At 41.8% G+C, this 24,414-nt stretch overlaps 1 protein-coding gene across 7 annotated transcripts in view; it reads left to right on the forward strand.

Annotated features, from left to right (window-relative positions):
* The first annotated feature begins 15,922 nt into the window (after positions 1 to 15,922).
* The window catches only part of BMP2K (BMP2 inducible kinase), a 65,968-nt gene continuing 57,476 nt past the window's right edge, over positions 15,923 to 24,414 (forward strand). For 3 of the 7 annotated variants that reach the window (XM_080408471.1, XM_080408472.1, XM_080408474.1), the window contains exon 1: positions 15,923 to 16,403. In XM_080408471.1, coding sequence (XP_080264597.1) covers positions 16,241 to 16,403 — 163 coding nt within the window. In that variant the 5' untranslated portion in view covers positions 15,923 to 16,240. Of the gene's footprint in view, positions 16,404 to 16,453; positions 16,576 to 24,414 lie in introns of those variants that run through there. The other 4 variants (XM_080408473.1, XM_080408477.1, XM_080408478.1 and 1 more) reach the window with 4 other exon arrangements.

The following is a 24,414-nucleotide window of genomic DNA, read 5'->3' on the forward strand; positions in this document are numbered from 1 at the left end:
CAGTTCTGGAAAGGAGTTTAGAGTGCAGAGAACAGTTTGGTTCATCTCTTTGGGAATAAACAACTTCTATGTGTGCATTTTTTTTTAAAGCCTTTGAATTTGAGTTATTTTGAGCAGTCTTTAGAGAGATCTGTGTAGGCTCAGTAAAATTACTTCTTAATAATTTTGTAATAGCTTCACTGGGACTCAATCTTGTGGTGCAACATACCTGCCTTCCTCATGGTAAACTTCTAAAAAAACCAGGCACTGGAAATCAGCAGGGCAACGTAACTCACTGGAAGTTACAGATCAAACTAGAGAGATTTGGTCTTCTGTCCCCTCCTGGGTTGCATTATATCCAGCTGGAGTACCTCATCTGTATAGGGAGCAAGCCTGTTACCAGCTCTGTCCCTTTTGTGTGCCCTGCTGAAAACTTGCTGCATTTCAGTGCTGTGGAGCCTTCCAGAGGCAACCATACCAGGGTGTTTTTGGGCACAGTGGCTGGACACAGGCTTGAGGGGAGTTACTTTGAAACCCACTATTGTTATACTGTCAACTTTTTTTAAGAAAACTGTGTTATGTGAAAATCAACATACTTCAAGAATTTATCTGCAGGCGTGTTTTGTAACATGGTTGCTCCCTCTCCACCCAGCCGGAGTCTAGGGAGCTGTGTTCAGGCTTGCATCAGCATGCAGAGCGTCTCAGAAGTACAAGTACAGTATTGCTTTCCCAGACGGAGTTCACTGACAAGTCAGGCAGAAAGATGTGACTTAAGAGTCAGAACTGGAAGCAGGATTTATACGTTAATATCAGATTTGGAAATAACCAGGTAGTTACACTGCTGGTGGGAGTATACATAGCTGTATTCTACAGCCTTGTGCTGGTCTATGGCACTGTGTGGATTTAATTAGCCTCACTAGAGATAGGTGAGAAATGCCTGTAAAATCCATGCCAGTGGTGATTTGAGGTCTGCCGTAACAGCATGCCATCATCAGGATGAAAGAGACCTGCCACAGGGAAGGGACTTAGATTTTATCTCTGGTTATCTTAATACTGTTCTCCCAGGAGGAGGTCAACCGGATTTGTTGCTTGTGTCAAAAAACAGTACCAACCCTGAAGCAGGAGCTAGGCGTCAGGCTTACACTACAGCATGCTTTGGGTGGGAGGTGGCTCCTCTGTCCGACTTTGTCACTTCCAGCACCCTCAAATGCATAGAGACCGCTCTACCCTACCTTCCCCTGAGCGCCGGTTTCCTCAAAGAACTGCAAAGCCAGACAGCAGCTGTATCGTCCCTCTGAGACAGTGCAGCACAAGCACCCTTCCCTCCTTGTTTTATCCCACATTTTCAGTGCGAGTAACTTGGACTGAATTCTTAGATCAGAGATAAAGTTGTAAAGTTAGTTATTAGTTCTGATACTCCCATGATCTTTTCTACTTTCAGCTGCAGGGCTGCTGTCTTCATACATACGTTTACAGAATGACTCAGAGAGCTATGTGCTTTAACAGTATGAGAAATTATGCTCCTTCAAAAGAGTTCATCAAACAAGGGTGAACGTTGCAAGATGGAAGTTGGAGGAAAGGGAAAACTAAATGGAGGATGTGGGATAAGTTAACAGCTAACTGGACTCTGCTTTTACATGCACATATAGTGTATCTTATTCCCCTTTATTTGTTAAAGGATCTCCTCCAATTTGAATGACTTAGAGCTAATGTAATTTTTGTGGAAACCTGAGCATTTTGTATTTCCTGTATTTGGGGAATGAGGGGAGAAAAGGTATCTAATTTTTTCAACCTCAGTGTTTCTCTTATGGAGTCTGGTATTTTCTTTTCCATTTATGTTGTGGGGAAAAATTGTTTTTGAAGATACTAAGAATCCTTGTCTGCAAATAGCAGCAAGTCTCCATATATACGCATATATATACACATACACACATATATATACATATATATATACTATCTGTACAAAATTAATTTCTGCAAATTGAAAGCTTGAACTTATATAAGCACAAACCTCACAACAGCATAACAGGCAAATAAACCCTTATATTTGAAATGGGAAACAAATGAAGAATATCTTTGCCAACTTCAACCAGCTCTGCCCAATTGGTAGGCACTAACAGAGGTTTACTTTTCTTTTTGGAAGAGATGCTTGGTGGGGAATGAAGAAAACACTGTGCTGTGGGAAGGATAAACCAAGACAGCTGTTTAAATTGCTTACTGTGGTATTAAGCTGTTCTTTGTACTTTTGTTTTACTGTCTGTGCTTTTTTTTTTTCTGTAGTTGCCTAACATTGACTGGTGTATGAGGATACCAAACAAATAGCTGGAATTATATTTGTGAACATGGCTTAATTCTCCACTTCAGCAGGCAGTGGAAGAAGTTTGAGATGCGCTGCCTGGTTTAATCATTGTAAGCTTGGCTAGGCAAAGGGAGCTTTGCTTGTTACTAGGATAGCAATCATGGAAACAAAAACCAGTATAACAGAGGCTAGCTTGTGCATTGATACTAGCTGAGAGAGACACCAGAGACATCAGTCTTCATTGTTCAAAGAATAAATGGTTCACAGGAGGTCAAGTAGTAATTTCTGTCTTAAAATAATGCTGCACATTTGCCTGCCTTATGCAGACTCGAAACTTTCTTTTAACTTTCTATCAATTAAAAGCAGACAGACAAGCTATGCTTGAGCTAAACGGTATAATAAAGGTCATTGACTTCCAGGGTAAGGATGGCTTAAGCTCAACCTCTCCTGAAAAAAACAAACAAACAAACAAAAAGGATTGCTTCATTACAGATATTTACTCTGGGAATTATGACAGTCAACAGTAAAATTCCCACTAGATCCCACGGCAATGATATAATTATATATGCCACCTGGGGAGGGAAAGCCTGGGAAATGATAATGCCAAGCTGAGCCTGCCACCTTAAGCCTGTGCTTTTGTGCATTAGTGTGTCTTTAACAATGTGACATACTGTTCCTCGTCTAGAATATATTGAGCAATTTATTCTACACTCTTAGATATGCTGTGTGTTCTGTACTTCAAAGAACATCAAGCCATTCTTTATCTACTTCATCAATGACAGGCAAGCTTGTATCCTGCTTTTAATGATGCTGCACATGCATTTTTCCAGAGAAAAAGCACGTTTGGGGAAGAACTGTAGAGCACAGCTCAGCAGAAGATTCATGCTCCCATCAGATTAGAGTATTGTGGTGGTTATTTATCAGGCTGGTATTCTATGTAGCATGATTTTTACCTTCTCATAGGCTTTATCTGTGGGATGCTAACAGAAAGACCATTTGCTGCTAACTCTATGTCAGATGCTGAGTTCTCCCTCTTCTGTCCCAGGGACACAGAGAGAGTGGAATGACCATGCACCATCAGCCTCGTTGGGATGGATGGGCACAGTATGTCCTCTGGCCCCTGCCATGGGGAGGGCCCCCCGAGGCCCATCCCGCCCCTGCATTTGTTTCTCAGTCATCACCATGGTTCCATCTGCTTAGGTGACCTTCAGAGTGCCCAGGCTTAGCATTTGTGTATTGGAATATTTCATTAGCTGTGATCATCAGAGCTGACAAGACACACCAGAGGATAAGCTGCACCCCAGAAGCTGATACCAAAGGATACACTTGCTCTCCTTTCTGTGCCTAAATGATGCTGATGAATACAAACATCAGTTTGGTGCTGTGGTAAGAGCCTATGACGAAACTTGTGGGCAAACGCTTCATTCTGAGCTTTTGCAGAAAACACTGTAACCATTCTCAGTCTTCTGTCATTGGTTATCAGCATTAATGTTTCTGAATAGCAAAACCGCATTTATGGTTTCATTGGTCTCCAAGTTATGCAGACATATTTGCAGAGAAAATGTAGAAAACCTGTGCTGCTGTTAACTGTCCTCAATTGTTTTCTGTCATGCAGGAATTTAGTGTGTGTTGGTACTGCCTTCTGTCCTAAACACATACACATGTTCACCATGGACATGGAAATGTTTAAGTTGATGACTCGTATTTTGTTCTCCCCTTTCTCAAAGAGCTGAGTTCGTATCATTGCACCAATGGCAAGTTAGCTTCTGACACCTAGCATTATACAAGAGTTAGATAGCACTAAAAGAAAGAATTTATTTCTTCTTCCCTGGAAAAAGAGGCACCTTGCAAATCTCTGTGTTGATGTCTAAAATGTACAAAACACCCCACTTTATTCGTTTAGCCTTCATTAATGGATTCTGCAGGAATAAGGGCCTGGATCTCACTTTTGTAGACTACTCCAAAGCCATATCATGAAGTGGTGACTTTTGCCACACAGTTGTTAAAAAAAGTGCATCATAATGCACTTTTCCAGTAGGCACAGGGTAGCCTATGTAGCTACCTTCAGTAGCAAGCCTATGCTAAGACCATCTCAGCTGTGTATTCTTCTGTCCTAAAGCACCTATGAAAAAGCATAGTGCTCACAAATGGAAGAAGTCACCTTCTCATCAGCAGCTAAGCTTGACAGAAGCTCAGCTAGAGATTTCTATACCTTATCTCAGGAATAATGCATTCCCAGCTTATTACATATTAGAAAAAGGGAACTTCTGCAATGCAATGTACCAAATGCTACATTTGAGTGTCTAGTGTTACTCCTGGTCCAAACAAGTAACTGAAGAAGTGAAGTTGATCATAGTGCAATTCCCTATACTGTTGCCTGCACTTACAAGCCAGGTGACTGTATATGTTCCATGCAAAAAGACCATTACAGCCAAATAACTACATGTTAGCAGACTCAAGGAGAACCACGACTGAAGGCTGGAGAAAGTTGTTTGTATCTTAACTCTGGACAGTTGTCCATTTTAATAAAGGAGGTGCCAATGGCACAAAAGGGGAAGTTTGCTCAACTGCCTTTTGTGCTTTAGCAACGTCTCCATTATGATCTTGAACTACTAAACTTTTCCCCGCTACTGATTGCTTAGAGACCAGAGCAGTTTCTCGAGCTGTTTGGTGGATCTAGATTGGAACAGGCAGCGTTAAGAGGCCCTGTAACTGTAAGCTTCTTGCAACCTACATTGTAAGTAAGTCCAGATTTGGTCATGCACAAGGCTGCTGTTGCCTTCTTTTGCAAGATTATTTAAGTGTAGATGCAACTGTCAGTAAGCACCATTTGGTGATGGAGAAAAGCAGGAGGTTCTGCTTTCCTAGGCCACAGCCAGTGTTTTTCATTTCCAGATAATTCAGAGTCATTAACTGAAAAGGGTCTGGCTTCATAAGGTCAGCAGGGCTTGAAGATGCTTTCAGAAATGACACCGATCGATGAATCCAAACTAAACGAAGCACAACTGTGACATTTTTTCTCATTTCTCAAACTGTATCTAATGTAAGAAAGCTAAGGAAACAGTAACACCGTTTCCCTCAATAGAAATCAAATCCCCCTGACAGATTTTGCTTTTACATAAATGGACCATTTTTTGGGAAAAATGTTTACATTTCGTTAGTGTTTAAGAATTGCAGCACACACAGGTATGTGTTCGGCAGATAGATGAGCTATTTAGGAAAATTAGAATATTTATACAACAATATTAGAATATATTGTTGTATGAAGTTTAATTTGGTAACTGACACTGATTCATCTAGACCTTGAAAGTGAACCACATCAGATGCTAAAAAGGAGAAAGTAAACAATATATATAGAAATAATGATGACACTTTTCCCATTACCTGGAATGAAGCACTAAAGTTAATAGTGCTCATTAATGATTGAATAATTTATCAAGCTGCTTGAGGGAATTGTGACTCTTCTCATTATCAAAATAGATGTCTCCTTTCCATATACCTAAACTCTTAATCTCCATAACCTTAGTGGCAAAGAGTTCTACAGGTTAATCCAGTATTATATACATGCATCATACTATTTCTGTGTAGATTTATGTATATCTGCTGTTGCATATTTGTATCTTTTCCTAGAAGGGGTTGAAACTGTCTGCTTTTGGGTTTAATTGGCTACCTTATTTTTGGAGTAAAAATACAGAGCATGCTAAATAAATATTCTTATATTATTCATTGTTATAGATAGCAATACCAGGGTCATAGCCTTATCAACATGGGCCAGTCCCATCTTTACCAAGTTTCCTCACATCATCTTTTCCTGGGGTTTCTTATAGTAATGCTAGCAGATATTCACTATGGACATAGCCTGCCTTAGATTTGAATGTGGCACTTTGCTGATTTATTTTCTAGACATTTGAGTTTGTTATAGGGCAGCATAGCAACAAGCAAACATGAATGCCATGGTACTCTCTGGCTATATCTGATGAGGGACAGGGAGAAATGATGTCTTTGATCACAGATGAAGTACTTGAGCGAGAGTTTGAATGAAGACTTTGCCTTGATTGATTTAATTAAATCAGTTTAGAAACTGCTTGAGCAGTGTTCACACTGCAGTGATTTAATTAACCTCACAGCTAAACCTGTGCTGCTACACTGGAGTGAATGTGAGCCCCCAGAATGCAGTCACTATAGGCAGCAGCAAATATTTGAAATACCGGCTAACATGTAATGTGTTTTTATCATTGCTGGATGTTACTGTCAAACCTAGACTTGGCATGGTGCATAGTTGGACTGTCCCTAAAATCAAAATGAAAGGCCAAGCAGAAGTCAAGAGTTTCCCCTTGCTCCCACAGGATAAACAGCCATGCCAGGCTTTGATCCCTTCCCTCCTGATTGCCTCTCTGTGTCAATGCTTCTCTGATGGTGCATGTGTGTAGGAGCACAAGTGACACCAAATCAGCTACATTTGCTCGTGCACCAGCTCCCCATTTGTATGGAGCTGTAGCCCAATGGAAGATACTTTTGCCATTGGGATTACTAAACTCAGTGTGGAGAATACAGCATTTCCTTTATGTCCTAGCTGGAGCATAAAATTACAGATGATAACAGTGACTAGAATCCTGGGCTAGCTGGCATCTTCTTGTCTGACCCTATGTTTTCATCAATGGTCAGAAGTTCACAGCCTTTTAAATGTGGACAAAATGAATGAGAGATGATGCAGTATCTTCATGAGGTAGGAGGTCTGGAATAGTGGTATCACTGAAAGAGTCACAATGCTAAGCAGTTTTTGATGATTCTGCCTGTAAAATTTAGGGGACCCTAAAACCAATGTAGAATTTAAATGTTAAAAACTTGTGCCTGGTCTGTTTGAAGGTCTACAGGTGAGTAGGAATTGCTCAGGAATGATGAATCACTCACTGCTAGAGAGCCAAACTCTGGTGGTTGCAGTCTAAAGTACTCATGCCTTTTTGTTTCTGCTCTTGTCAGCAGTAACCATGTTTATGTGGGCGGTGCCCGGGTTTTGTTCATGGCTTGTTGGATTGCTTTTACTCATCTCCTCTCAAGGATGCTGCAAGTCTTAATTCATCACCTTTTGTAAAGATTGAAAGCATAACTATTATTTAGTGATGCTCCAATTGAACAACAGTGATTAGGTGTAGGCATTTCCTACAGACTAATAAAAGGCTGGAAGTAAGTGATGGGCCAAGGTCCTGCAAAGAAATTGTTACTGCAGTTGTGAGCTGAGAAAAAAAAGTGAAAAAATGCAAGAAAGTATTTTTTTTAACAGATTACACAAGTTTATTGGCATTGGAAAGCCAATGCATGCTCTGAAAAGAATGTATGTCCTGAAAGCTTGTCAGATTGTTTCAATCATCTTTCAGCTTCCTAGCCAGCTTAAAAAGTGAACTTGAAAAACATTTTATGCTTTTGCTGCGTTTAGCTCACAGTCCCTCCTTCCAAATGTATCCTGTCATGAATCTTTATTTATGGGCCTGTGTTGGTATTTCTGCCATACAATTAGTTTTTCCATATATTGTTAAAGATATTTTTCATGTGTTTAAAAAACTAACCTATACTACTTTACTGACTTTTCCATAAAAATTTGAATAATTTCCTCAGTAAAGTCAACACTACAGCCGTTTGAAGGCCCATTCCAACCAAGCATAGTGGAACATGAGTAAATGAAATCAGGTGGCACGTTGCAGGCTGGAACCACCAATTCTTAAGTTCTGTGACATCTTAGTTACATGTCACGTTAAATCGGATTGAGTTAGTGTTTCCTTGTCCTGAATACTTATGTAGAAATAGAGAGTTGAGAAGAACCTACTCCTCTATCCATATGCCAAGGAATATCGTGTGTATCTACAACTCAGCTCTTTTCTGAACTGATACTTGTCTATTTACCCTTTTAAAAAAAAACAAATGAAACATGGAAAAGTTTAAAGCTTCTACAACCCTTTTGGTAGGGGCACTGTGTTTAATGAGTTTTCTTCTATTCGTTCCTTACCCTAATTATAGCAAAGGTTTTCATGCTGTCTAGTTTAAATCTCTCCTGTAAATTAAGACAGATTATTCTTGTCTTCTTAGTAGTAAATATTGAGAAACACTGATCAACTTCTTGTAATTAACAACCTTTCCATCTCAGAGAATTAACTCGCTCATTTCTCCTCTTCTCCACAGGAATATGACTTGTTTAACCTTTCTTCAAAGCACATCTTTTCTAAACTTCTTGTATTTGCTGCATTTCTCTGAACTCATTGATGTAAAATAACTCATCTTAATGTAGGATACCCAAAATGGGATGTGGTACTTCAGATGAAGCCTCATCAGATTAATTACCTTCCTGTCCTACAGATGTCATTTCTTTAAGTATGTGCTGGACCAAATTTTGCCTTTGTTTCTCTATTGCAGATTTCTGTTCAGGTTGTGAGCCCCTGTAGCCCTCAGACCCTTTTTGACAGACCTGCTGCTTTGTCAGATACTTCTAATTTTGTACTTACTTTTTTTTTTTTTATCTCTTGCCCTTAGCTATTGCATTTGCATTTGTTGAATCTTATAGGGCTCTTTTCAGGCCATTTCTCCATTTCTGAAGATCCCTCTGATTCTGGATTCTTCCCTCCAAATTGCTTTCAGCTCCTCTCAGGTATTGAGTCAGTTTGGAATCTCAAATAAAATCCAGTAGTGGAGTAAAAGTAGTGGAGACTACTGCAGTGCTGCAGTTCATAGTTGAATAGACAATGGAAGCCCTAACATGAGTTCTTCCACATATTTGTATAATACTTTTAAACGTTTCCGTCTCAGATTTTTATATTGATTTCTCGCTAAGCTGCCAATTTTTCCACTGCATCAGAAAATTTTGCTGCTAAGTCTGTCATGTACCTTTCAGAAGTCATCATGTGTCCTCTACTCCTTTATTCCTATGTATATATGTGGTGCTTCAGGACATGGTTTAGTGATGGACTTGGCAGTCGTGGGTTAATGGTTGGACTCAGTGATCTTAAAGGTCTTTTCCAACCTAAGTCATTCTATGAATCTATGATTCCTTGACTTACTGTCCCAAGGTCACATCCTTAAGTATGGTGATACTAAAGGAAGTTTTCTGAAGTCCCTCGCCTGTGCTTCACCATGACTACTCCTTTCTTTACATGGTGAACTTAATTGTTTTGTGATCGCTTTCATTCAGTACACCACTCTTCCAGATTTGCGACTACTTTCAACGTATTATTCAAAACCAGATCCAACATAGCTCTTCCCCTAATAATCTGCTCAGTTTTCCAGAACAGAAGGTTATTCCCATCTCGTGCCAAAGACTTATCTATTCTATTTAATAAGCACTTGGGTTGCAGAGCATGAAATGAGAGTCATTAGGATATCTCCATCTTTTTGCATAGTGGAAGAATGCACAGCCTATTTCAGGAAAGGCTATCGCAAAATTAAGAACAATTTTTACAGTATTTCTGTACCTACTTAGATTTGGCATAAACCTGAAGCAATTCTCTTTTCTCCATCTTTCCTGCTACTTCTGTTGTGGCCTGTAACTTCAGCTACACTTGTGGCAGCTAAAATTCTTCCCTTTCCTTAGCCTAGATGCAAATGTGATTGGCTAAACAACTCGCAGAAGTGTGAGTGATTTTTCTAATGAGACAAAACTAAAACTAGGGTTCATATCTCCATAGTATTTGAAATGTACTTTCAGCTAACAGCTTGTGAGTGGAAATAACCTGTTTGCAAAACCAAACAATTTATAAGCAACATAACTGTATTTATAAGTGGGCTTTTAAAGGTATGAGTCAGGCAGCAATGACATCTGTAGTCATTGCAGTTACACCATTTCAGTGTTTTAATGTGCATCAGTGCAAAGACTGTTCAGTTGTGACCCCAAAGACATTCTTTCTTCCTAGGCTCTCAGTTCTGAGGATTTTTTCCCCTCCCTTCAAGCTTATAAGGCTATATAAAGAAGTAAGTATTTTTAGCATAAGCACTGATGACCAGGGATATTTTTGCAGTTCTCTAAGACTCAAAAAACCACACAAGGGACAAAAAGTTCATTGATCATTTTATAAAACAACTATAACAGTAAAACCTGTCTCTGCAAATAGGGTAAAAAGATCTGAAACAAAATTATTTCTTGAACCTCAATGGCTGTGGCTTTTCCATGGCTAATTACTGCTACAAGTAACTTTGGGGTGTAACAATGGCTCTGGGGGTTTTTGGTGATGCTTGGAATTTTTTTCCCTATAAAATAAAGTGTTTATATCTCAAAGGTACTTAAACAAAGGAAGTTATATTCTAATTTGTAGGCTGCTGAAATTAAGATATCGTTCAGACTTGCTATTTGTGCTTGACCTTCACCTTTTGTCCTTCTTTTTTATCTCAATAGCAGTTGTAGAAGCAGAAGTGTGGTATTAGCCTTGGAATTTGGGCATTTTAGTTTCCCCTGTCAAAAGTCTAGCTTTCAGGAAGGGGAACGTTGTGCCACCAGCCAGATCTCTGTAGACTGTCAGCAGGCCCTTTATAAACCGTGTGCCACAGTATAAGAATTGCTGAGAAAGTCCACATGTTTTAGACACATGCATAAGGTTTTCAAGGAAGAAAGTAACTTTCTAAGACTTATTAAGTTAGGATGGTGGCCTTCCTTCAGAAGGCTGCACAGAGCACTCTTCATCTCTGTAAAAGAAAGTTCTTAAGGTATCTTTAGAACTGCAAAAGTTAGTTGTCAATGGAAGGGTGAAACCAGGTTTTGTTTGTAAGAGAGAATGAAATCAGCCAGACTGGTGGTGAGCTGGTACTAGCCAGAAACCTGGACCACAGAAGGCAGGAAAGAGTTCAGCTTCGAGAGGTCAAATATGGATCTAAGAACACTCAAAGCGAGCAGGAATATGTTACCCTATCAAATGAAGCAAGAGTCCTGGTCATCAGGACAAATACAGGAGACTGTTCTTCTCCAGAAAGGAAACAGATTATTATTAATGTGAAGCAATTTACCAGGTCAAGATGCAAACAGTTCTGAGCCTGTTATAACCTCTTTCCTATTATTTCCTCTAGGATTTCTACCTAGGATTCTTACAGACACATCTGCCTTTATGTTTTCCCCACTTTCTGTTGCTGTTTTGGACCGGCCAAGGGTTGTCGTATCAACAAGCAGTTTGTATTTTGTTTGGTCCCAACACCGGCTGTAGTACAAATGACTGAATCTCGTGTTGCAATAAAAGACTCTTGACCTCAGTGTCAATGAGAGTTGCGCTGGGTGTCACTGAAGCTGATGTCAGCTATTTGTACCTTAAATATTTTCACCAGCTTGCTGCTCACTTTGTTTCCATTTTAATGTCAGAAATCAGTGACTTAGTTGTTTTCCACGGCTCCTTTTGCTTCTTTACTGATTAGGAGAGCTGATAGAAAGTGAAATGAATGAAAATTTGTCTCTGTTCACCAAGCCTCTGCCACTGCTCAGATCTCAAAACTGCAGGAGACGTCAGAGAACGCACTTGCTTTCTAGCTGGTTTGCGTGCCATCCCTCTGCACCGAGTGATTTCAGTCTTTTTCTTGGGTCCCCCGTCGTCCCCCCCCCGCAACATATTTCCCCTGCCAACACGTTTCACAACATACCAAAATCTTTCTGCTACTTTGTATATAGAATTAAGCAAACAAAAAAAGCCTTTCATTACTACTACTGCCTTCGAGATGCAGAGAAGGGGTATGACTTGCTCCTAGGAAAAAGCAAAACCAAATCCAAACCAGTTGTCTCATGGGGTTTTAGTTCATCATAAGCATTTTGTCCGGTTTTAGTAACTATGTCTAAAACAGACTCTGATAGGGTCAGCAGTATAAAATTAAGACAGTATTTACTTAGATAGGAAGATTGTATAGTTGCTGCTCTGTGTAAAATGATGTTTCTCACGGCTCCCAGGGGACCAGAAGGAAAGCAAACATGTAACAATAGGGCGATAAGAGGGGGAAAAGAATTAAAAGTGCTTATTGGGAAAACCTTCTATCTGGCAGGGCTTTGTTCACACTGACTGAATTATTACAAAATGGAAAATAACCCTCACGTACTCGAATGAGGAGAAAAAAGTTTTTGCTGCATAACTACTGAATGCCTGAGAGTCTGTATTACAAAGATACAGATCCATGTGTATTAAATGACGGTGAAGAACAATGAAGTGACACTTTAAATTTTTTTTTAATATGTAAAGAATATATTTCTAGAAAATTAATTTTTTTTCTTTTGTTTCTAACGCTCAGTTTGGATAACTAGAGTGAAAAGAGTTTGTCCAGAAACAGCAAGAGACATTTTCAAAACAACACTCATAGAAAGAAAGTTTTCCACTTCTATTTTGCCTTAATAACTACTTTCTGTAAGGGATATTTAACACCTTTACAGGAAGCTGTTTTATTCTCATGAGAATGTTTTAAAACCAATTTATGTATCGTACAGAGGAAATAGTTACAAGTAGGGAGAGATGTAAGGAGTGAAATGCTTCAGAACCAGTAATCAAGGTAAAGACAATTGAATTATTCAGCAGTTTAAAGAGGACAAAATCATGTTTCAAACTCCAAGCACACAGGAAATATCTGATGTTTCATTTTCAAGTAGTACCCTCACCTAGAGCTTTCCTCCATAAATCTTCAGAGTATTTTGCAATGGAGTAAATAATCACTACACTAATTGTATAGATGGGAATATTTTTCATATATGGAGGTGAAACAGTGTACTTGAAGCTGCCTTATTCTGATTTTACAGGTGGGAAACCTTTTCGTATGCTGAGGTGAAGCAACATGCTTAAGGCTGTCTAGCAGCCAAGAGTCAGGGGGGGACCCAGATTTCAAGCACTCTGAAATGAAGTCACGGCTGCATGCTATGACACAAGCTATGACTCTTGCTATCTTGACGCTGAGAGTACAGTTTACTGTGGTATTAAAAAAAAACTCCAGAGGTTTGCTTTTGTGAAACTAACTGTGAAAGAAGTTTCCAGATGCCCATTATGGGCTGAATAAAGAAAGTAAGTGGAATAATTCACATGCCATTATAGATCTGTCATTACACAATTATGAAAAACTAAATGGAAGAACATACCAGCATTTTAGACCCCAGGCAATAAAGGAAAGGAAGAAGCAAGATGTGCCATGTGATGGTGACATATACAGCACATGACTGGGACTTTTCTGTTTTCTCACCTGTTTTCGTGCAGTGCTAGATCACTGTTTACTCCATAGTCATAAAAAGCAGCAGCTGACCTTTATTGCTCTTTTTTTTTTTTTTTTTTTATAATGAAAGCTGAATATCTTGTATGATTTCTTGATTCATTGGGCTGAAGGTTTAAGAAAAAAGCATTGTACAGAAAACCCCACCCTGTAATGATAACTGATATCCCAGCTTCAGTGCAGCTTCTGCATTAAGTTCGGTGGCCACCCACGCGTTCATCACCACAACTTGGTGTGCAGTACTGATACACCTACTTACTGCTGACGCCTGGTAGTTGACCTCCACATCCTCTAGTATGCCAAGAGAGAGATTAGTAGCACTAATCCCAGTACAAGAGTGCTCCTTTTGTCTGGCTTATAAATAACTCAAGCAATAACTCAATCTCTTACTTTAAAAAGAACAAAAATACATTGACAGGGATAGAGACTCCCCCCCAAAATAAAAAATAACCAGCTAACCTAAAAGCCAACCCTACCCTCTCACAGCGACTTTGAGAAAATGTTATTTTTACTGAGGATGAGAAAAATTGTGTTACTCACTGGCACTAAACTTATGTGCTTTTAGCCTAGCTGCATTTCTTCTCAAAGACATAATTACAAGCATATATTAAGGAGCACAGGCATATATCACTGTAAGAATGCCCTCATTAATGAAATGCTGCTGATCGTGCCATTCCTCTCACAGTACTCTGTTCCTTTCATCTGCAGTCAAAACACCTTTCTCTTCTAAGGAAGACTGTGTGTTAGTCTCTCTATGCCGCTGAAAAACTGATCTCCCTTTACTGAAAGGATGGCAATGACTACAGAAAGGGGACTACTAACGCAATAGCTGTGTCAGTGCTTTCAGTGTATGACAAGTTGTCACTTCAATAGAGAAATATTGTCATTCTGTTACTAAAAGTAAGGCAATATGATTAAGCCAAAAGTAATTTGATCATTGAACTGTTATCCCAAAGATTTAAGTTTCTGACTTCTCCAGAGGTTTTGCTGAGCTGATGTCTGCAATTGATACCCATCCAAAACCTAGGTGCTTGGCATGAAAGGCTGTGTTGTGAAATTCCCCACTAGAGATGCCAAAAATGCAGCTTCATTCATTCATACGAGAGATTGACAGGAGATCCCACGTCAGTTTTGGCTTTACTGTGTGATTTCATTTGGTGACGGTAAAAAAAAAAAAAAAAAAAAAAAATTGGACCTCATTCGTATTTGCACGGGGGACACAGGAGAACAGGCTTGGGATGAATTTACCTTTTCAATGACTCCGATCTCTCACGATTTTTGAATGACCAGAAACACTGTTTTAAGTACAAAAACTGGATGCCATTGGTATTTTGGACAGTTTGAAACTTGACTTCAGTCTGAATGTGAATTTGAATTGGAAATCTGGGGTAAGTGATTTGAAAGTGAAGGGTGTTTCCCAATGTTGTTTGGAGGGAACTGTGAACATTCCCATTTGCCACCTAGCAGCACGGTGCTAACAGTGTACCTTAGAGGCAGTGGCTCCCTGGCTGCTGTGGCTCTGGGCCTTTCCAGTCAAGATGACAAACTGAAGCAGGGACCACCGGACACGGGGCTTCTGGAGGTCCAGAAACCATTTCTCAAAAACAGTTTTGATTTTCCTGAAAATCTCACAGGTGAAATGAACCTCATGCTGGAAAATCCCTCGGGTTACTTTGTCCATGCCTATGGGGAAAATGTCCACGGATATTTTGCAGTGGGATATTTACAGCAAATGTTTTCCTGTACAGATCCAGCCTTTTGCCACTTATTTCCAGTCAGTTACCCCCAGAGCTCTGCTTAGAGCATGCACGCAGACCCACTGCTGGGAATTCACAGATGTCATCAATGCTTTTTACAGTTATTTCCGCTCCTGGAGGCACCCTACAGACCCCCTCACAGGGTCTACAGGCCACCGCCGGCCTCCGCAGCACATGCAGAGCCGAAGACCCCTTCCCCTCGGCATCTCGCGCACCTGGCCGGGGCAGTGCCGCGCCGTGAGCGCCTCGCCGGAGGCCGGGGCCCGGGCTGAGCCCCCGGCGGGCCCGCTCGCCCCGCGGCGCCTCACGGAGGGCGGAGTACGGGGCGCGAGGCCGCTGCAACCCCTACCGGCCGCCGCGCGCCCACCCCCGCCCCCAGCTCTCGCTCCACGTGCTCGCCCTGTGCTGACAACCTCACTTCCGGCCGACGCGGGCGGGGCGGGGGGGAGCAGCGCGCGCCTGTGCGCGCGCGACCGAGCGGGGGCCGCGCATGCGCCGTCGCGCCGCACACTGGCGAGGCGGCTCCTCCCGGCAGCGCGGCACCCTCCCCCCCCGCCCCTCCCGGCCGCCTCCCCCGTCCCGGCCGCCGCGGGGCTGTGCCCGGGCTGTGCCCGCCTCTTTCCTCCTCCTCCTCCTTCCCGCCCCCCCCCCCCCCTCCTCCTCCTCCTCCTCCTCCTCCTCCCCCCCCTCCCCCTCCCCCTCCCCCTCCTTCTTCTCCTCCTTCTCCTCCTGCCGGAGCGGGCGTCGCTGCGGGCGCGGGCAGCCGGCGGTGGCGGGCGAACGGGTGAGGAGAAGCGGGGCGGGGGCCGCGGCCGGCATGTGAACCGGGGCAGCCCCCTCCCCGCTCCGGCAGCCGCTGGGCAACGGCCGCCCTTCGCCTCAGGCGCGGCGCCTCCGCCGCCCCTCGCCCGCCCGGCGGCTTCTTCCTCGGCCGCCCTGTCCCGTGCGGGGCCGGGTAGCCGCCTGCGGCCGGCGCCCGTCCTGCGGGCCCGGCGCGGCCCCGCTCGCCATGAAGAAGTTTTCTCGGATGCCCAAGTCCGAGGGGAGCGGCGGCGGCGGGACGGCGGGCGGCGGCTGTGGCGGCGGGGGCGGTGGCGGCAGCGGCGTCGCCTTGGGCAAGGTGCTGGCCGTCGGGCGCTACCAGGTCACCCCCGAGGAGCTGCTGGCGGAAGGTAACGGGGCGAGGGTTCGCGGCGGGCCGGGCAAGGCGTCCGTGTACGGGGCGGGAGCGGCAGCGGCCGAGCGCGGCCGCGGGGCGAGGCGGGGCCGCGCTGCCGGCTCCTGGCCGGGCCGGGCTCCCGCCGCTGGTCCTTATCCCCGTCTCTGGATAGCTGCTGACCCGCTGTAAGCCGGTTAAGGGGGTTTCGCTGTTTTTTTTTTTTTGTTTGTGGCTTTTGTTGGATTTTTTGTTTGGTTTTTTGTTTGTTTCGGCTGGTGCCTGGGGCTCGTTAGGTGGCTTAGAGTTTCCTGTCATGTTGTCGCGAGTAAATCGGTATGAGATGCCCGGGAGCAGCAAGCTGCCGGTGGGGCCGGGGGTTTTCGGCGGCAGACCCGTCGGGCTTGCAGGTGGCGTGGCCGGTTACCGGCACCTTCGAATAGGGAGGCTTAACTGCAGCAGGCTTTTGTCAGCTAATCTGAAAAAAACCCACAACCAAACCCCAAACAAATCCCCCCAAATAAAAAACATGATCTTCTTGGCTGGAATGTAGTATTTTTCTGGCGGGGTCACGAGTGGAGCTGCAGTGCAAGCGATTTGTGCTGTAGGGAATCCCTTCCCCCCCTTGTTGCAGGGTGCTTGACTTCCAATTCTTGTCTCTAACTTGGACTTTCATGTTGTTGGGCCTCCAGTGGATCTTAAAGAAGGGTTGTGTGAGCTCAGACAGTCATAGAGTGTGTGAGACATTCTTAGTTGTACGACTTTAACACACGCTGGCATGGGCCATCATCAAAACAGCCATATTTGAGTTTTACTCTGCACATGGGGGAAACGGAGTGGTGTTGATTTCCTAGTTGGTGGCAGCCAGTGTTGTAATGTATAAAGTATAATCCACCTCCTAGGTCACTGAGCGCGGGGTTAGTCCCCTATACTGTGTGGTTACTGAGTCTCGCAGTGCTTTGGATGTTGTGGGCAAAGTAATTTATCTTTGTCGCTCATACATCTGTGTATTGCTTAGACTAGTTCACGCATAAATGTACTTGTAAACTGTCACTTCTTATGTGCATTTCTAGATGAAGATTTAAGATTGGTTTTAACATGTACGTGCAGGTACTATTACTATTTACAATAGAAATCTATAGGTGGTACTTAAGTTTTCATTGTTATTTGGAAAAAAGTTCTAGTAGACTAGTGGAATTGTTACTTAATATTTAGAATGTAGTATTTAATCTTTGGCTTACGAAAGTGAGATCAGGGCTTAGCCAACTGCATACCCAGTTGCTTAAAATATGGGTGGTCCTTGCCTAGTGTTCCTTTAGAGTGATTGTGGTCTGACGGAAGGTTGTTTCTCTGCAGCACTGGTTGCAGGATAGAAACTTTGTTTTGTTTTTGTTTTTTTTTTTTTAAAAAAAGGAAATAAGCTCTTGAACAAATTGGTGATGTAACACAACCACCACATATGTAATGCAAAGGAGAAAAATTTTATGGCACTTGGCGCAATTTAGCATATTACTAAAAGTTTTCTCATAATGAAAGAGTCCCTATAGATTGTTATAGATAGCTATCTTTTCTTCTTTCTGTAGCCTGCAGAAACAAATTCATAGCCCTTAAGGGCTTGGGGACAGGGGGAGTACAGTTTTAACAGTTGGGTGTTGTGCAAATTGGCTTCCTTAGTTTTGAGACTGAAATAAAGTTTTCTACAGCTTTTATGTGGTCTCTTAAGTATGGATGCCTAAGATTAGAACTGATAAAAGAGTTGGGGCGGTGTAAATCTACTGCATCTTGGGAGAAGTCTTCAAAGCCAACGTTGGAGCTGTTCAGTAGGGAGGACCCCAAAAGGCTTAGAGGAGAAGAAAGTAACAGATGACATAACTGCCTGGTTGAGGTATTAGGGAAGTGAGGGGGGCGGGGAAATGATACTCTTAGAAGTCCTCTGACTGTTGGGAAGCAGCTGGGTTAACAGTGTGCGTGCGGGGAGCAGATGTGTGTCCGTGGTCACTGGCGAGAAGGTCATGGTGACTGAGTGTTGGTGTAGCACTCAGCGCTCCAGACTGACCGCAACAGGTCATGAATGAAAAAGTTGCTTTTTTTGTAGGAATTACTTCTTGACAGTCAGGTTTTCCTGTGACTTAGTAAAAATAAATAGTAAGTAATTGTATGTTATTCACGTTCTGTTAGTCATATTGCAATCTATTATTAATACTTAACAAATCTCCTTGCGGGGGGGCAGGAGGGAACAATCACTTATTTTTTTTACTCCCTTTACATAAGGCATTTTTTCTCTTTGTTCGTTTTCTCAGTTACCCTCAGTAAAACTGAAGGTCTTCAGCTTTTCAGGTAATTCCCGTTATTCAGTGCTGATGAAATACCATTTACTTTTAAGGGGCTCATAGTGCAGTTTTAGGTTGTCACGAATCATAGTTAATAAGTTAATATATCGAACATAACAAGCCCATTTCATATATAATGTTCTGTTAGTGGTGTGATGAGGATGTGCTTTTTTACTAGCTGTTAGCATTAATAGCATTATGTCTTTCAAATTCAAACTGTTTAAACACATTCCCCCCACCTTCCAAATTTTGCATCGAAGTTGTCTTGGGAAGCTAGCTAGCTCTTGGTTTTGCAAAGGACTTGGGCTGCTGGTAACGAGAGTGAGTGGCAATAGTGGTGCCAAGAGGCTCAAAGCTGTAACTACCTTGTTAGACTGCAGTAATGAATCTTCAGTAGATTTCCTGTGTTGATGCAGATGTTGCCCTCAGATTGCCTTTCTGTAGTCTTTGATTATATTGTTTTATTGTGGTATTTTAAAGGCAAAAGTATGTAGCATTATAATCTAGTTCTTTTGCATAAATATGTATAATGCTATCTAAAGCAACTGCATCCTTTTGTAGTGAAGCAGGTTTAAAGGTTGAAGTGCTTTAGCTATAGGCTGTTAGATGGTTTCTTCTGTTTTAAACACACTTCTCTTCTGGTGACTACTTAGCCTTCATACCCTAATGGTCAGTATGTTGTGGATGGAGGTACTTTTTTTTAAGCTTTACTACTCGGAGGTGGGGGGAGCAATCAATTTTGATTAAGATTTGTTGTAGAAAATGAATTCTTAGCTGTTTCGAGGGGATAGTAGAAGTGTGTGGAAGAAATGAAGACACAGGCAGAATGAAGGCCTCGTCTTCTGTATCCTCTTGCTGAATGAGAGCATGTGCAATGCAGCTGAAGTTTGGAGAATTAAATATGACAAATACAGAGAATTCTCTTTTTCAAAGTTACAGATGGTGCATGGGGAACTCTGGTTATGGTGACTCCAGTATTGGAAAAAGACTTTCTAGTTAAGACATTGCAACAAACTGAATGTGACAAAGTATGAAACATCACTTTAAATTGATCTCAAATGTCAATGCAAAACAGTTAACATTGGGAAGAGTGAAAAGGAAAGTAAGAGTTAGCAACTTCCCCTCCAAAAAAAACAGAACACCACAAAAAAAAGAAAAAAGGAGACTGTACATGAAATGTACAAAGCTTCACTCTTGAACTCTTGGCTTGGTTTGGAAGCTAATTTGTGGGTATGGAAAGATGACCATAATACTGCTTTCATTGTTTCCTGTTCAGAATTGATTAATGGAATCACGGGGCACATGCTGTTGCATCTTATTAAAAAAAATAAAATAGTAGTACTCTGTAGTGTTTTTCCCACAGTGGTACCACTGATAAATTTTCATCCGGTGTCCTGCATGTCTTGGTCTGGTGTTTAGAGTGCTGTAGTTTCAAAGGGTTCTTCAGGGTAGTTGTTCTCCTGTTGTCTAGGACAATGAGTACTGTGTCTGGATGCTTCCTTATTTCTTAATTGGACTATTTTTAGTCCAACAGAGAAATAGGTAACCTCAGTGTCAGGCAGTAGTTGCCTGTTGTTTGTCCCCATGTTGACAGCCCCCACACCCCCCACCCCCCTTCCTTTAAGGGAACAGCTTATAGAGGCACTAAACATTTGTCCCATTGGAAGTATTCCACCAAAAAGACAGAAGTCCATATCTCATCTTGTTCATTAAGCTAGAAGTGCCTCAAAAAAAAAAAAAAAAAAGGTGGGACTTGGTCCTCTACTAAAAGAAGGGAGATGATTGAATGTAAAGCTTTGACCATTTGGGGATTATACATTGCAGAAAAAGTAAGAGTTGGAGCTCGCATGTTCTGATGGGGTACTCCTATTTTGTGATAAAAGCATTATGTGGCTAGCAGGCAGCTGTAAAATTAGATGCTGGGCCAGTGCTACGGGGCTAGGAGTCGCCTTAAGCAAAGAACCTTGAAGTAAGCGTCCTAGAATCAAGCATGAGGGTTTTTTTTTTTTGTCGTTTTAGGGGTTTCTTTGTTGCTACATACTGGGAATACTAATCTGGCTGTGAGCGAGCGTTACTGAAGTAGATTTCACAGGATTAGCCAATAATTGCCATTTGCCTAGGATACAGATGTTAACCTTAGTTACAGATGAGGAATGTCCTAGCGTGCTGTGGGTATAGCACAAGAGGGTGATGATCTTGCCCCTGAAAGTATTTCCCCCCTTTTTTTGGAAAGGACTAGGCTGACTGTGTTTGGAGGGAGCAAAACTCTTGTCATTACTTCAGTGAAGTCTATTCCATGTTAACCCTCCCACCAGCAAGTGCATGGCTTACAAAAGTGGAGGTGAGATGCCAGAGACTATACATGGAAGAAACTGGATAGCACCCTGTGCACCTTGCTCCTAGAAGTACCCTAACTAGCTGTGAAGTAGTGGTAGGTAGTGTTGCTGTGTTTAGAAAAGGCAATAGTCTGTTCTTCAGCTTTTTTTATGTCTTGAAACTTTGGATAGGAGGGGTTGAACATGACACATGACTGCTGTTGTGCTGTAACTTTCTCAATTTCCTTTGCCCTAGTACATGTGGAGAGAAGTTGTGTGATACTGCTTATACTGTGTGTTTTAAAAATCATTCTAGCTGATAAAATGATGAGCTGGGAGCTGTATGGTGTTGAGTCTTCTGGTGCTGTATCTTAGGAAGCTGTTGTTTTTTCTAAGTGACCTTGTATCTAGGAATAGGAGGTAGGGGAAAAAGCCAATCAGGTGGTGATTGCTTTGAAGTTAATGAGTTAAAGTGTTTGTATAACAGAACATTTGCTTCATGTATTTAGTATGATGGTTAAAGCATAGCTTTCTGTGAAGAGGGACATCTCAGTAGGGAGGACAAGTGAAAATCTTGAATCTTCCCTTTATAAAATGGGAAATTCACTCTCCTTTGTAATTTGTCTCACACTGCAACCTCTTGGAGTCATTACTGGCAAACTAATGGAGGAATGAGCTTTTTGCAAGCTCTGCTGTCCTGCTTAAATTGAGTGTGCAGTCTTTGAAAGTACTTGATGACGTTTATTATTCCATTGGTCCTTTATTTTCATACTTTTCTAGTTGAGGCCTAAGAAAACTAGCACCTTAATGGAGAAGAATGCAAGTCCTGTTTTGTGAGATGGTATGCTGTACATTTGTAGATTGTCATACTGCTTAATTTTTAGTGCAATTTTTCCCAGTGTTTTTTCTTCAATTAATTGTCTAAGAAGGGGAGTCTTAAAATTTGATCAACATCACAACTGTGCTAAAGGTTGAAGTGCTTATTCTCCAGGAAAGAGACTTAGTAAGTTCTTCAAAATCAGTCCTAAAATTAGGATGGTCTTGAAAGTTTTGTTGTAGGTATTTTTTTTCTACCTTATGTGTCTTAGCAGTTCAACAAGTAATTCAGATAACTTTGATGTGCATAAGATTCTTGCCTTTCTAGGATGCTTTGTTAAGCCCCATTTCAATTAACTTTTCATGCCCTGATTTTTAGGTCTTTAGACTAAGTTGTGTTGAGGATTTGCAACTGCGGTAGCTGCTGTAAATTCTTAAATGTGCTGCTGTACAGCCTGCACTGCTTTTTCTCATGTGAACATATAGCTCATTTGTTATGCTGTTCTGAAGAGGCAAACAGAAGAGAAGCATCATTGTAGTGGATGAGTTAACTTTAGTACTACAAAGTATTTAAAGGTGGTGTGGACTGAATTTTTGACTCTGAGATTCAGATTGTACAGCAGAAGTGCTTATTTTTGTGATAGGTGTTAGAAATGTACTTGGTGCAGGACCACTTCTGTCATGACTATGTGACAGGGCAACCTCCTCATATGAGGCAAGCTGACATGTCCATTATTGGCTTTCTTCGTTAGTTTAGTGGTTACGTAGCATGTGACTTGCCATTCTTTGCAGTAGCTACTGTTTTATTTTCAGCTGGAATCTAGTTCAGTTGTTCAGGTAGATTATGAGCTGGAAGGTTGTCTGGAAAGATAACTTGAGGAATTTGAGTCGGGATTGGTCATGTCAGTTTTTTTCAGAGCACATTACTGAATCGATGTTCACATGTAATTGTAAAGGTCAAGCCTATTCTGTCTCAAACAGTTTTGCTTTAAGTTGCAGAAATGGTTTGTTCGAGTTCAAAAGATAAAGGGAGAAAAAGGCAGTGTGAGTACTTGAAACTTCCTGATTTTCATTTTGGCTAAAAGTATAATGCACTAGTACACGTGAAGCGAGGCAGCCGTGCCTATTTGGACTACGCAAGAGCTTCATGTGTAGCTTCAGAATGGCAGATGGTGACATGCTGAACCAAGTTTTGATCTCTGGGTGATGAAAGATAGGGAGCCTATGCTGTAGTGCTTGGGAGTTACCTTTGGGCTTTTCAAGCAGAATGAAGGCAGCAGACAACTTGAAACATGAGCGTTGTTTTGCCTATTACAAGGTGTAGCTGTGCTCTCTGTAATGAAAACTAACCAGGAAGCAGTTTGGGTATTTGCATGTGATCCTAGTTTTACACCAACATGCAGGTAAAAATACCATTTTTTTTGTGTAATGTAGCGCACAAAATGAATGCTTTGACTTCAGTTTTGTTAGTCAAGACAACTAGTGTCCTGACAACTTTGGTAACTTTGGGAGAATGGTCATTCTCGCTGTACTTTCCAGGGCTGTTGTGTGCCTCTTGTACAGAGATGGAGACACTAGGAGGTTAGGAAGCATCTGTAGGCTGACAAAGGTATGTGTTGGACACTTTGGCTCTTATGGACCTGTGGTCTAATGCTCTTTGTATGCCAAGTTATTAGTCTTTGTGTCCTCCCCTTTCTGCATTGCACTGTCTATGAACATATAATGTTGCACTTCTGTAAACTGCACATAACGTTCTTGAAAACGAACAGAATGATTATCAATTTAATTTTTGTGTGCCCAGAAGTAGTTAAATACTGAGCAAGTACTTCGGAATCCAGTAATTCTGAGCTAAGTTTTTGGGATAGTGGCCAAGAATCAGATGGCTGTACAGGAGAAGCAACTTGATTTGTAGCAGTATATCATGTTAATACGATGTACAAACTCAAACCCTCTTTCCTTTGCCAAATTTTGACGGAAGACAGATGTAACAAATATTTGTGCCATCTAGTTGTTTTCTTCCCCCCTGCGAATGTGTTCTGCTGAAGTATACTAATGTTACTGTAGTCATAAAAGAGGGTTATGTGTGCATATAGATTTACTATGAAACTCCTGGACATGCTCAGAGGGTAAGGCAGTATGTGATAATAGAGGATATGTTAGCTTTGTCTGTGAAAGACTTGGCCTGACTTTAAAAGAAGCTGTGCAGGATCTTATTTTGGGTGTGTGTGTTTTGTTGGTTCAACTGAAAGTTTATTTTTTTCCTTTTTTAAAATTAATCTTGGTACTTTGCATGTCAACGTAGAAAATAAAAAACTTTGTTAGCTAGTAAAAGTAGAATGCATTTTCAGACAGTTGTTAGCTAGAAACCAGTGATTCTGAGAAGAGGGTGTTTATTTCTCTGGGCTTTTGTGAGTGTAATATCAGGGCTGTCAAGTCATTAACTAGTATGATACCCATATGGAAGTATTTGTACAGTTCCTCTGCATAGAGAACCGAAGCTAATGCCAGAGATGGGATTTGGTCTCTATGGATCATTGTAATTACAGGCTTACTTTCCTTTCGCATC

Source organism: Falco punctatus (assembly GCF_963210335.1).
Source record: "Falco punctatus genome assembly, chromosome: 1".
NCBI lineage: Eukaryota > Metazoa > Chordata > Aves > Falconiformes > Falconidae > Falco > Falco punctatus.